The sequence below is a fragment of the Bacidia gigantensis genome (genome assembly GCF_019456465.1).
Source record: "Bacidia gigantensis strain McMullin 20006 chromosome Unknown contig_125, whole genome shotgun sequence".
Taxonomy (NCBI): domain Eukaryota; kingdom Fungi; phylum Ascomycota; class Lecanoromycetes; order Lecanorales; family Ramalinaceae; genus Bacidia; species Bacidia gigantensis.
In genome coordinates this window covers 215,150-229,408 of record NW_025408591.1, presented here as the reverse complement: position 1 = coordinate 229,408, position 14,259 = coordinate 215,150, and the positions used below count along the sequence as shown (strand labels likewise).

The 14,259-nt window shown below is 49.8% G+C and overlaps 4 protein-coding genes across 4 annotated transcripts; 1 reads left to right on the top strand and 3 right to left on the bottom strand.

Annotated features, from left to right (window-relative positions):
• Positions 1-3,302: 3,302 nt before the first annotated feature.
• KY384_000883 (uncharacterized protein) lies at positions 3,303-5,009 on the bottom strand (the record flags this gene model as incomplete). Its single annotated transcript, XM_044809416.1, has 5 exons — positions 3,303-3,578; positions 3,667-4,256; positions 4,317-4,498; positions 4,558-4,589; positions 4,686-5,009. The coding sequence occupies 5 exons, from the start codon at positions 5,007-5,009 to the stop codon at positions 3,303-3,305; spliced, it is 1,404 nt and encodes a 467-aa protein (XP_044673323.1).
• Positions 5,010-6,369: 1,360 nt separating this feature from the next.
• KY384_000882 (uncharacterized protein) lies at positions 6,370-7,338 on the bottom strand (the record flags this gene model as incomplete). Its single annotated transcript, XM_044809415.1, has 2 exons — positions 6,370-6,453; positions 6,850-7,338. The coding sequence occupies 2 exons, from the start codon at positions 7,336-7,338 to the stop codon at positions 6,370-6,372; spliced, it is 573 nt and encodes a 190-aa protein (XP_044673322.1).
• A 2,617-nt stretch (positions 7,339-9,955) lies between these two features.
• On the bottom strand, positions 9,956-11,984 carry KY384_000881 (uncharacterized protein; the record flags this gene model as incomplete). The annotated part of the gene is made up of 3 exons (XM_044809414.1): positions 9,956-10,869; positions 10,922-11,741; positions 11,976-11,984. 3 exons carry the CDS (start codon positions 11,982-11,984, stop codon positions 9,956-9,958), a joined length of 1,743 nt encoding a protein of 580 aa, XP_044673321.1.
• Positions 11,985-12,658: 674 nt separating this feature from the next.
• On the top strand, positions 12,659-13,989 carry KY384_000880 (uncharacterized protein; the record flags this gene model as incomplete). The annotated part of the gene is made up of 2 exons (XM_044809413.1): positions 12,659-12,712; positions 12,943-13,989. The coding sequence occupies 2 exons, from the start codon at positions 12,659-12,661 to the stop codon at positions 13,987-13,989; spliced, it is 1,101 nt and encodes a 366-aa protein (XP_044673320.1).
• Between the last annotated feature and the right edge of the window lie 270 nt (positions 13,990-14,259).

Below are 14,259 nucleotides of genomic sequence, written 5' to 3'. Positions count from 1 at the left end.
TCCTATCGTGGGTGCGCCTTCTAAGAGTGTTACTGAATTGTTGAATGATTTTCCCTTTCGTGGCGACGTGTGATGGGCTTTCCCAAAGATTATATGATCTAGCCAACAACTGATACAGCGGCTAATCATGCTAGTCACAAGCCTCTTGTCAACTCCCCTTTTTTCGACAGGGGAGCACCGGCAGAAACATGAATCATTCAATCTTCCAATCTTTCTCAGCGGACGCAATCAGAATTACACTGCGCCGCAAAGGAAGCGATTGAGAATTTACTTTTCCCGTTGCTTTGGCACGCTTTTGACTTGTTCTTTTTAAATAGTCTCCGGGGTCCCTAGAAGCTTGCATTCGGTAATGATTTCAAATCGAAAATGTCTTGCGCTGCCGTGGGCTGGTGTTTGATATGATGGCTGAATTATTGACGAGAGATCAGTCTTGTGTTTGGGCCCAGATATGGGTATCATCTTTCGAGGATGTGGAGGAACGATTGTGTCAGTCTTGGAGTAGACCGTATGGCGTGGACAAGGTCCTCGTTGATAGCCTCTAGCTTGGTCTTCATGTCCAGATTATGTGTAAGCGTAGTTGATGGTTTTCTGGGTTGACTCTTTGAGTGAGGCATACTGCTTGTCGCTACCAGTCGTCACTGTTGAAACACCTGCCTTTATGCCGCACCTACATCTAGCCTAATCGCTTTCTCATCCAATTCTCGAACCATCTTTCTTGCTATTTCGTTGTTCAATTCTGCCGGTAACTCTCGTTGAATAGCTCGAGCTTCTTCCCCATGTACTTCGAGAGTTCTCCCCTTCTGCGATAAGTTGTGCATTGCCGTCAAATTGTTTCAGTAGAGCAGCTCATTCCTTAAGATGTAACAACGTTTGTGTCTCGCGTGCGTATACCAGCACACAACGACCCAATGAATGACCCGGATGTCGCTGTAAACGGTTTTTGCGAAGAGTAGTGGGTCAGAAATGCCTGACTAAGTTTTTCATACCAGAGTCGGCGCCCCCTACTTCAGGTGGTTGATCGCATCTGGCGTCTGGCTTGTCGTCATCTATTTAACTGTAAGGAGCAAAGTTTGAATGGTAGAATTGGACTCGACTTCACTGTCCTCAATGACTCGTTCCAGTCTGTAGACATAATTCTAGTGATTAGCACCAGGGTTGACAGATTCATACCCAGTAATTCTGTCGATGGCCTTCGGAAATACTCTAGCCATTGTATGATCGTACGTCGATCCTCCAGCTTCGAGCTCAGAGTCGTGAGATATCTGGTTTGGAAGAGCAGAGCTTATATCAGTAGATGAATACTAGCCTCGATTTAATGAACCTTTCCCAAGCAGCTGAAGCAGCGTTGCGCGGAGTGCGGGAATTTCATCCGTAAGCTGAGGCTCAAAGGGGCGCAAATCATTGACATTGTCCTCGCTTCGGATAACTTGGTTGCTCATCTTGACGGAATTTGAGATTCTTTGAGAGGCGGTGAGGTCGTGGCGGGCCTGGCGTACTGTTTTCGTCACTTACGGCTCCCAGAGCCAGCCATCACTACTCCTAGCCTCTTTGCGAGTCAGACTGGCCACCTGGTGTTGTTGAGCGGCTTCGGGAGGTGCATATTGATAATGGAGATTGGTGAGGCGGATGAGTAGGATATTGGTGATCGGCATTGGTGAGGCGGTTGAGTAGGGTGAGAGAGGCGAGGGGCGCCATTCTTCGAGCATCCTTGTGGCTTCTGATCGACGGCCAATTGCACAAGTCCTTCATGATGTGGAATCTGCTTGAATGTCGCTGGATGCTTGCCTCTGTGTTCAATGTAGTGCGAGATTTAGTCAAATTTTGTGCCAGAACATTTGCCGAAGGCGGACAACGAGTCCAGCTTATCAGATCAGGTCGATTTCCGAAGCGTGGGGAGAGTGCTCCGCAGTATCCAGTCGATTGCATTGGCAGGATTAGCGTGAGTTGAATGAAGGTAATGTCTGACAGAGCAAATTGTTGCATAATGTACACCAAGGATGCCAATAAGTGGCAGCTTCGCACAGACGGGAAGGAGTCTTCGAATTGCCAGAGTCGAGGGTCTCCGAAGCCAGACAAAATTAGGAAAGAAGAGACAAAGGTACTATATTTTTATAGCAAGTCACACTCATGAATAGACAAGAAGAAACATAGGATATGATGTCGAAAGGTTGAAGTAGTCAGACCCCACATGGAACGAAAGAGGATGATGAAAGAAAAATAGAAGAGCGAGAAATGAGAAGCTTTAAGTACCGCCAGCCCCCGCCACCATTCAACGTCCTGTGACTCACGAATGTCACAATTGTCTCGTGTGAAGTCCTCAAGGGTGAATCTTTGGGGCGAAGTCTCAAAGCGGACTGCATTGAAAGTCCCCCGTGACTGCATATCTTGTGCGATGAATTCGGCTAACTCAGGTCCATGATGAGAAATGGCAACTTGTGGCGTCCATTCATACTAGTGCTTTAAGACAAAGAAATAACCTGCGCAAAAGACGCATGCGGCTTGCGGCCAAAAGTAAAAGAGAAAATGCTGTTAGAATGAAGGGCACAATATGAAAGGATTGCCTGAAAGACCAGGAAAAGCGACGCACGGTGGGGACATTCAGGAAATAGGCAAGCTTCGTATTGTAGCATGTGATCAACGAAAGTAAGACATCCACTTCGCCACGGCGGAGATTGAAGAAAATGGGAGCGGCGTGGCTAAAGTTGGCATTCCTCAGAGCTTAAAGAGAATTCACGTTTGAGTAGGAAGCATACTCGCACTTTCAAGCCCATTTGTTGCATCATGTGAAGTCGGGAGCGGGCTCAGTGATCTCGGCGATTAGAGAATTGTCATTTCCTGTACAGCTAGCACAGTGGCAGATATTCTGATTCATTGTTTTCACTACATATACTCCGCAAAGATCCAGCATCTCCGTAAGAAGATGCGTCGTTCATGGACGATGAATTCTCGGTGGTGATGGTCGCTTGAAGATAGTTGGTAGCTCAACGGACCGCCACACGGAAACATTTGACGCTTAAGAGAAGTCCAATCAACTGAATAGGATGGAAGTAGTCTTGGTATCGATAAATCAGCTAGTCATGCAGGGTAATGTATTTCCAATAATCTCCAAAATCTCAGTGTGCGGTGGAGCTGTTCCAATACAAAAGTCAATCCCAGTCCCAGCTCTCATTCAAGTTTCTCGGGCTGCGACACAGGTGGCGTCCATTTAGGTCTCCACCTTAGAAACGCCACCCACACAAGTACGACAGCCACCGTTAGAAGCACAGAGACAACGGCAAAGACCCACCACAAGGGAGCGACATTCACTCTTTGAGGGTGTTGGGGTGAGCCCTGAAGATCAAAGATGCCTGTGCTGAAGATTGTCTGCCCAGAAGGGAGATATCAGTTGCCAGCAAATGTAGTTTTAGGGATATGGCTATGCTTACCGCCACAAGCGTGCCTGGCAGGAACACAAGGGTCAAAAGCGCGATTAATTTCATTGCCTTGCTATCATTCATTGTGGCAGCGGCGATCTTCTTCGAGTCTTCGGCTACAGACAGGTTCACGCGGCTGTCTTTTTGCGAGATGAGACTATACAGCTATCAATGAATGTCAGCTATTCTCGTACCATCCTCAGAAGCTGACTGACTAGGTTCTTTGCAGAACCAGGAATTGAGGATGGCTTACCACGCTCATTTGCGATTGAATACGCTTCTGCAAACTTCTGGCTTGGACGCGTCTGAATTCGTTCGCTTGAATTTGATAATCAACACCCTGCATATACATATTCTGCTGATACTGGGAAAAGTCTTCTAGACCTTCTTCGCGACGAAGTTGTGCGAACGTCGAATGAACTTGCTTGCAAAAGTCGCCAAATCGTGCTTCAAACTCGAGAATGACCTCCAGAAAAATGAGATTGGTGTTGCAGCTATGCAGCGGGCCAGACAGGGCCTCGTAGTCAGTTTCCGTTGCAGGATACTTGGTCTGTATATGAAAGGCTGTCATTCGCGTTGAGCACTCGACTGCAAGCACTTGGTCGTCTAGATATGCTCGGTAATGCTCGCTCGCATGACAATGCATTTCAAACAAGAGGCTCAGGAACGCTATCGGATTTTCATGTAGCACTTTTTGATGTACTCTCAGACGTCCAAGAATCTCGTTAACAGATTCCTCATCCCTGTCGAAAAATAGGACCGCCAGCGCGCCGTTTCTGATGTTCACCCGAAGTGCACAACAGAAACTTCTAGACGGTGATTTTGTCGTTTGTATTAGGATATCTGCCTCGTCAGAATTACGTTCTCTCAAGAGACGCCTATTGATGCCATCACGAGACTTACGAAGATGCGTTTTGTGATATCCACCATCCATGTTCCGGTACTCTGTAAAATGTGATAGCGACCCATTGTTGGAGTTTAGACTTGAGAGGAAATGTCTCGGGATCCGAAGGTGCGTCGTGATTTCTTGGAAGCACGCTGTTGTGATACCGAGGGGTACAGATCTACCGTTCCCATGTCCAACGCTGTGAGATGTCAGCTCAGATTTGCGCGGTGTCTGTTTTGGGAAGTTGGTGGGACAGACACGACAGTGAGGCCTCCTGTCGCTTCATCCCTCTGTTTACATTCGCGATTAGTCTTTCAAGAGTATGTTGGCGATTGAATGTTTGGAAAGAAAAGGTCGTACAAAATATGTCAAGAGAGAGAACTTACCAAATCCGACAGCTTCTTACGAATATCGTCTTCTGACTGCCACTCGTAATTCAGACTCTTGTCGGTGTTTACACAACTCTCAAATATCTTCAATTGCGTCTCCGGCCTAAAAGTCAAGCCATTCAAGAGTCTCTTGTAGGTCAATGCGTCCATCCCGTCCCAAGATACATCGCTAAACGAAGAGAAAAACGATTCTTCATTATCATTACAACTCGTAGGCTTCTCAATTGGTAGACCAGAAATGTTGTTAGTGCTCTTAGGTCTTACAAGATATTTGAAATCATAACGCGATCCAGTAGGAGTAGGAAAGCTGTATAGCTCCATGCTTTCGTAGATATATATGAGGAGAAATTGTTGAAAATACGCGCGGTTGCCTGAATTTATGTGAAAGGCTGAATGCTAGAATACGCTGACAACCCGCGACAATCGCTCGTTCGCACACGAGGCCTAGACCACAGGCTTTGAATTGACAATACCAGAGCCCTCTAAACCTCTCACACGATCGTAGACATCATGGAAGAAGGCTTGCAGCGCATCATTTTGGCGGACATGTCCTTTTGCAGGATTTTGGTAGGTTATGCGTTACAGGGCAAATCTCAAACAATCTGGAGCGGGCAGACCAAAAGACGAATTGTTTCTGTGAATCTTGGATTGTAGCGGTCATGGCTACTGTAAATCCATCGTCAACGACCGTAAAATCCCAGCGAGAATGACAAAATCACCCAATCCCAGCCCAGCGGAACATTTCCGTTTTGGCATCAAGCAACGCTCCACCGGATCCTTGACACTCAATACAACACACACAAGCGCGCCAGCGCACGAGCTGGATGCCTGGAAAATGGCATCACAAATCTCGCCCGCCCCCTCTCCACCCCCGCTTGCATCTTCTCCACCTCAAAACCCACCATCCCCGCCCCTGCTTCAGGATCACACCAACAACAACAACAATAATGAAGACATCGAAATGACCGACCCAGCCCCCGTGCTCCCCCCTGCCGCCACCAAAGCCGACCCCGAACCCACCCCCGAAACCACAAGCTCATCCCTGCCATTCTCGTACCATCCCATAGACCTACTCCCCGGCGCCCTTGCCAGCGCCTTTCCCGCTGGCCCTCCCCCTTGGAAAATGCAGTAATCGAGGACCGCAAGAACGAAATACTCCGTACCTTAGGAGCAGACGAGATGCGCAAGCGGTATAAGATTATAGCAGGGGAGATCATAGAAAGGATGGCTGAGAATGAGAGGAAGGGGGAGGCGGTGAGAGGGGAAATCGAGAAATTGACGCAGGCGAGGGAGTTGGAGAGGAAAGTGTGGATGAAGATGAAAGAAGCGGCTTGACCCTGAAAAAAGAGGTGACAAGAGAGAAATTGGGGGGGTTGCAGAAATGTGGATGGGGTCGGTTGTTGCGTGGCTAAAGAAGATGTGCAAGAAGAGTAGGGATGAGACGTTGGGATGACAATGAGGTTGATGTATGTCGTCGACTTTCTGTTCGACAAAGACTGCACGGCTCACGGTCCGAGCTGCCACATCACAAGGAGGACGGCGACTTCGAAGGCAGAAGCGTAAGTCGCGCCGATGTCCTGCAAAGTTTGATGGTCGCGTATTCCGTGTGTTCATGGTAGCTGAGATGTCAATTTGCAAGTCTCCTGATTGAGACACAAATATCGGCATTGGGGGCGATTCACTACTGGACAAATGAGGAGCGATTGTAGTTCGAGAAAGCGTCTGAGATGTCAGGAGGATATCCGAAATCTGAATCTTCGCAGATCTATTCCCAACCACGATTTCTCCAAGCCAGAATGGATTGGAGTGGAATTGCCATGTTGAGCATATCATCTGGATTTAGTTTCTATACCTCGGGGACTATCGGTATCCATTGATGCATCGCATAGCTTCTGCTAGAGTGCTTTAATCTTTGGCTATTGAATTTGTCCCTATCCGTAATCGAAGCCTTGGATCACATGTCCAAATTCTCTCTCATGCCAACTTCAAGAGCACCATCGCCGTCGTTCTGGTTCTTTAGTCTTCAATTTGACCTTTCTTGCGCTTTCGAAGTGAGTCTGTCAGGGCCGCCCGGGTGAAAGGCTGAGAAGATAGGACAGGAATATGCCTATCGTACCACAGCAAAGTCATCCTCCGCATTCGGCGGCCACATATTAAATACCTTATCTCTCATGACACTCTTAGCCTCCTTTCTCAACCTCAAGTGTCCGTCAGAATTCTTGATGTCGCAATAAGTGCCCCAACCCTGGTCAAGTTCTGGAAGATGCGTCGTCAGAATCTTCATAAACAATTGTGTCATTCCTCTTCTGCTCAGACGACTGGCACGATTAGGATCGTCCGATTTCTTGCCATGCACGATGCCTTTACTTAAGGTCTCCTGCCAAGTCTGTGTCCAGATACCAGAGATATTCCATCCTTGAACTGTCTGCCTCCGCTCTCGGGCGTGGTTCTTGGAATATTCGAACAATTGACCTGTGACCTCATAGGCAAACGGTCTGAAAAGAAAATCCTTTGGGAGACAATGGGACGCCCCCTCCATACGACCGTCTCTCCCGAAGGCACGTCTGCAAGCCTCTTGATGATACGCATGGCGCGGTAAGACTAGCTTACGAATATATGCATTCTCGTGTGATATCAGCATTGCTGTCATCTTTGAAAGAACAGATCTACATTGCTTGAGCGCCAGCTTGTCTGAGCACGACTTAGATGCCGAGAATGGACCGTCGGCACGGCCTACATCTCCCAGTCAAATCTCAAAACTTGCCGCGTACAGAAGAAGCGAAAATACTCACACGGCTTTCCTCTCACGACGCCAAGTTCAGAGAAATAACCCCGTCCTGGCATTAGAGTACACTCATGGCCTTCTGGGATAATAGGCCATGGTGTGGCATCATCGACTTCGGACATCAGAATTTCCATGCTGGCGTCTCCACACGGCGCTTCTGAGCTATACATTACTATCTTGACGTCTTCGCGAATGATAAAATGTGGATTGCCACCGGGAGTACGGCTGGCCTCCTCTTCGCTAGATTGCCATCTCCTTTCAAGAAATGTAGATTTCTTCCCCGGATCCTCAAGGAGGCTCCAGCACTCTTGTAGAAGAACGTAATTGAAAGCGCGTAATGCCAATGTCTCTGCATGCCAGTCATGCAACACGCAGCCTTCCGCTATTTTGACATCTTCATATGGAAGACATCTCATACCGGTGCTGTCAATGTTGGTCGAAAGCGATGTACACGAGTGAGAGGCCTACCCTAAAGCCACACATTCAGATCGTCCATCGCCTTTCCTCTAGTCAAAACACGGTGCAAACAACAATGAAGATACACAGTCACAAACCATAGATCAGACCAATCCCACTAAGAACAGTCCATTTGGCAACTTTAGCACTATCGACAGGCTTGCAATTCTTCGGCAATGAATCAAATTTCGCATGGACGTCTCTAATGAAGTCTTCTGTTGACGGTGAAGTCTGCAGATCTGGGGAGGACATGGATTTTATGACACTGCGAACATGTATTTCATGACAGATAGAATAATCAAGATCAACACTCGTTCAACTTTATGACGAGGGCCACTCCACGTCTATCTTTGAAGTACTCAGCAGAGCAATCATATTGAAAGAAAGATATGAGAGGCATTACTCATCACGGCTTCCTGACGTGCCTGTGAATAGCCACCTTAGGAACAGCTACGAAGCGAAGACGTACGTTTGTGCATGACTTTGCAGAAAATATGGGCTTGCCAAGCCTTTCCAGACTGCACAAAACTTGCCCCTTACATAATGTTCACCTCAAGCCTGCAATCTTGTTACTCGTCAAGTCGCCAACCTCTCTCTACACCTCAGCTTCATTCGCAAATATGGTAAGCTTTTGACCTCTCCTTCCTCTCCGCATGCTTGCTACCCGCCTCACCGTCCCTCGTCATCTCATTCCGCCTCTTCGCTCATGACATCCTCTATTTCTCCCCTCACCACCCTCAACATCTCCGCTTGATCCCCTTCCCCCACCTCCCACACATCCAAGCTAACCCCTCCTCCCCCTCCCTCAATAGGCCGACAAACTCCGCACAACATCCAACCTCCTCCACCTCCAATCCAAATACATTGGCACCGGCCACGCGGACGTGACGAAATACGAATGGAGTAACAACATCCACCGCGACACGCTCGCCAGCTACGTTGGGCATCCCAGTCTGTTGGAGTATATCAGTGTTGGTATGGGGTATGTCGCCTTTTCCCCTCCACTTCCCTCCCGTCCCCTCCCATATCCTTGGCTCCTCCCCTATCCCTTTCACGGCCTCTACTCCCACCGGGCTCAGAAAAAAGCAGGAGAAAAGAAAGGGGCAAAGTGATGAGCGCCAATAAAAGCCTGCTAGACTGACGACAATACAGGGAAAGCAGAGAAGTGACGCGCGCGCGGATGGTCGAGCAGATGATCCGGCCGGTGGGGCCGCCTGCGAAAGAGGATGAGGATAACGCTTGAGATCTACCTACCTACCTGCCGACCTACCACCAGCTTGACCACAGCTACCCCACCTATCCCGATCCTATTTACACCTATCCATAGCGCTGTCCATAATTTGCTAAGTAGTCAGAGCTTCGATACGAAGGGAGAGAGTGGAAGGACATGAAATTAAGGGAGGACAGACAAAGGTGGATTGAGATCGATACCGTCATAAAAGATGCGACAAGATATCTGGTGCGGAATAGGAAAGAGGGCAGGGTAGGGCATACGACACAACAAGGCGGAACAGAATGGGCATCAATAGACCAGACCTTCGCGCCCCTTCCCCCCAACCCCAAGAAACAGACAGACAAGCAAGCAAGCAAGCAAAAAGGATAACATCCATCATCGACACGGCGAAAACCATATAAAACCCAGCGTGTACAAGAGCAGTCATAACCCCCTTATGAAGCCAGAATAATTTCAGCGCGTCCATTCACTGAATCTAGACACACAATTCAATAATATCCGAACGCCTGCCGGACGGAAAAGACACGGCGACATGAAAGCATTGGTTTTATCTCCCTCTATAAGCAGACCACCCATCTGCCGGCAGAGTGTTCAGTCCACCCTGCCTTCTTGAATCTCAATACTGTGCCATAGTCACCTCACATCGCCTATCCAATCCTACCACCATCCACCTCCTAGGTTGCGTAGCAAGGCCAGAGCGAGCGATGCCTGTCGTGTTTCAATCCATCCAACAAGCCCACCCATCACGACAAAATCTGCCCATCATTCTGAGTGGCGTCTCTCACCCTTCGTCTAAGCCTTTCCCTTCTTTCCCCCCTTCAAGCTCTTAACCCTGCTCAAGAACCCCCCGCTCCCGCTGCCGCTTGTCTCCTCCTTCCCATTGCCATTCGCCGCATCGGTGACTCTCCTCTCAAGCTGTGCAGGCGGCGCAGCGCGTTTAGGCGAGCTCAAAGCCCTCGATCTCCCATTTTCTGCAGCGCCAGTCCTGCTGCCAACGGTGATGTTATCCTCTGCGCCTCCTTCGAAACTGCTTCTACGATTCCTATCCTCCGCGATCGTGATACTCCGCCCTTTCCTCTCATCATAGCCTTCAAAGAAGGGTTTTGTCTCATTGATCCGGGGCATGCCACCAGCGCTCTGGCTTTCCCCGCTGGTGAGGTGAGGTCGGCCTTCGGGACTGGTCATCCGTCCATGATAGGGCTTTGACTTGGCGTTGGAGATGCCGCGGATTCGTTGAGCTAAACTCCTCTTCCTACCAAGACCTCCGTCAGCGCCGCGGTCGTCGGTTTCATGACGTTGGATGGCTGCTTTGGCGGCAGGTGTGCCTTCTAGGAATGTGCTTGTCCCTAGACCCAAGCTTTCGTCGCCATGCACGACAGGAATGACCTCCACGGGATTGAAGCCATTGGCTCGGTCTACACCAGCGTGGGCCCCTGCTCCAGGCGTGACGTGGGCGCCAGCGTAGGTTGCAAAAGACACGGGTTGGGCTGCTGGATTGCTGGAGCCAGAGGTGGCGTAGTCGGCAAATCCTTGTTCTGTACGGCCATGGAATTGATCGAAATTTATGTCTTTATGAACGGGACCTGAGCCTCCTAAAGCATTGTTGGCGCTGTCTTTGGCGAAGGCTTCCATTGGAGCGGGACGGCGGCTGCCTTTGCGGTTACGAGCGGGGTTGCAGGCGTCGAATGGACCGTCGTGATGGAATACTATAGTCTGTAAGTACAGGTTCAGAAAGGCTTCAGGTTAGAAGAAACATACATCCTTTGCCGTAGATACTAGTCACATCCAGAGAGTCAATGATATCTAGACGTTGATTTGGCTTCTTTGACCTCGACGAGTTTGGAGGTCCACGTCTGCCATCTTTATGCCGCTCTTCCCGTTCACGCCTATGTTTCTCTTTTCGGCGTCGCTCTTCCTCAGGGCTCAGCATTCTGCTAGCAAGAGACGAATCTGAGTTTCGCCTTGAAGGACGTGGACGAGCTTTGTCGCCTGTCGGTGGATCTGCAAATATATCCAACTCTTCATTCGGCCGTCTGGGCTTCGCACCATGTCGATATCGTTCTTCACCTGAGCGAGATGTATGATGACCGGAGAGTCCAGCTCTAGGTGGCACATTCTCCGAACGCGGTTGGATGCGAGGGCCATTTGAAAATGAGGGAGGCACTCCTGGTCTCTCACTGCTGCCATTCGTGTGTGGTTTGTCATTGAGGTTTAGATTGTCCTGGCAATTTGTCAGTGTTGCGCAATCTTGTGGTGGAGTGTCACATACAAACAACTCGGCAGTATGGCCGGTCATAAGTGGCTTGGAAGGCGACATTCTCGTCGCCATGCTTGTAGATTCCCTCAATGGCGAAGTTGGTCTGACATTGACGACTGTATCGTCTTTTTTCTCTGATTGATCGAGAAATGGATTTCGTGATGTAGGTCGCTCAGGGGCGGTGTTGGGTAAATTGAAAGCGGCGGTTACGGGAGATTGGGCGATGCTGTTTGTAGGTGAAGTGGTACGGTTCCGGAAGGGATTATTGGATGAGAGGATAGGAGACTGCTGTCGATCAGATGAACCTGCAAGGTGGGAAAGCTGGTCAGCGTCGTGTCATGCAGGGAAGTGTGCTGTGCGGTGACGTGTTTCAGGCTCTAGTGATGCTGTTGAATTGATTCCCTGTTCTTGCTGCGGTTGATGAAACCGGGCAGGCAGTGTAGACGAGGGAGGAGGGGGACAGAGTTTGATTGTTATCGTGCACCAAAGGGGGAGGTGAAGGGTAATTGCATGCCAGTGGACCAATGCGCTTATCGGGACGAATCATTCACATACCAGTGCCATGTACCTGGATAGGTTGAATTAGTGACATCTTGTCGATGCTTTGTATCTTCTGCCTTCGAATGTGCTGCTTCTATCTCTTGAGATTGCGCATGCGATGGAACGTCGTCGGCTGTTGATGCAGGGTGTTTGTAAGGTCTGAGGGTAGGGGAGGACTCGGGGAAAGGTCTGTGTGGTGGAGGAGGTCCGCCACAAACTCTTGAAAATGCACAGAATTTGGGGGAGTAAGGGGTACCGAAGGTCAAAGATAGCAATGCAAATGATTCAGCGAATTTGTTGCTACTGATGCAAGTATAATAATAATAGTCAGTGGTGTTGAAGGAGGACAGGAGAATCAAAGGAAGGAGTTGTGGGGGCGACGTAGGGGGTTGTTAGGGTGACGATGTTCCTGTCGGCGTTGATCGTGACTTCCGTTTTCCCTAACGAGGTACCGCTATTACTTATTACTGCGATTTCGCTTCGACCGCTTCAATATGCCAGCTCCCCGCAAAGCAGCCACACTTGGGTCCCAGAGAGCAGGGGATCATCCAGGGGTTATGTAGGCACGACAGACTGAGGCTCCCCCTCCCAACAAATGAGAATGCAGCGTTAGCCGATCTCCTGCCCTCCCACATCTGGTGCATGCCGCCAAAAACCAAATAACGCCATGCCTTCTGGCCGCCAAACTCCTCCAGGCCATGGCGCTCCCCGCAACTCCGAAAGCCTCTCTCCCACGTCTAGACCCATCCGAGGTATCTGAGCCGGCGAGGCCGGCCACTATTCGCCAGCTTTTGGGCAAGGAATGTGGCTGTCCAACTAATACCATAACCTAAACTTAATAGACTCCACCACACACACTCCCACAGCTCCTGCACCAGCTGGGCGAGTCTTCACGAAATATCGTGATTTCCACAATGCCATATACTCCAATAATCAGCTAGGCCCCTCGGGTTGGGGTACAAATCCTAATTGAAATCCTCAGAATCAAGCCCATACGCACAACCAGACAACTCAGAGTCAGGTAGCTACCAACACGAATAACCAGATACTTCCAGCCCCACTAGGCGGCATTACAGATCCTGCTTTATACACCACTCGGAACTGTATACTCTCCGGCGCCTCAGGCGACAGAACATATAGTGATTTCTACAATTCTCAGAACCAGATAGCCCCCTCAGCAAGCAGCAGTACAAATCCTGGGTTTTACAGCACCGAGAGCACCTACAATCGGACAGTTCCCACCCCACCAAGTGGCATCTCAAATTCTGCTTTGCATACTACTCGGAACCAGACAACGGTCCCCTCGGCAGGCAGCAGTATAAATCCTGGCCGTTGGGATCCAGATCCCGATCCCGATCGGAAGGCGCCCAACTCACCAGGCGAAAGTGCCCACGAAGATCCTACCACAACTCAAGAGACCGACATGAATGCCTTTCAGATCCCCGGCCTAAATGTTCCTCCCTCTGCTCCGGCTGCTCAACCTGCACAAGAACAACAGCAGCAGCAGCCAGAGAATGTGACCCCACCGACACAGGAAGCACAAGAAGCCTCGCCAACCATAACACAGTCAAGCCCACCGCCATCTCAACCTCAGGAAGCCCCTCCAACCACACCAAAGCCAAGCCCACAGCCGTCTCAAACCAAAGATACCACCAGCGGTCCTCCCCCCATCCCTGCCCAAGACCCTTCCCGAGACGCTTCACCAGAAGCCGAGACCAACGCCCCTCCAACAGGGCCACCCACCCGTTTCGAACTAGAGCTGGAATTTGTCTCGCTCCTTTCCTCTCCTCTCTACCTAAATCAACTCGCTGCCCAGAAGTACTTCTCGAAACCCGAATTCGTCAATTATTTGAAGTACCTGCGATACTGGCTTCAGCCCGAATACGTGCGATTTCTGCAGTATCCCGCTCCCACCATCATGGCGCTGAAGATGCTGCAGGAGGAGAAGTTCAGGAGGGAGATATTGAGTCCGGAGATCGCGGGGAGGTTGATGAAGCAGTGGGCAGAGGCTGCGACCGAGGCGAGGTGAAGAGAAAGCATATGACAGCCGTGTGGAGCTGAGAAGAAATCCGAGTAGAAAGACTCAGGAAGAGCGATGATGGGAACATGAGCGATCCGAGCACCTCTTATATCGAATGGTACACCAAAATGTCTCTTGCGCAGTATCTATGGACCATTGAAACGCCAAGCATCGGTAGCCATCAATACGAGCAGCATCGAGTGCGCTTGAATCATAAGAGGGAAATGTATTTGCGCAGAAGGCGATGGCGAAGGAGTGGAGGTGGTGTCGTGCCAGAGA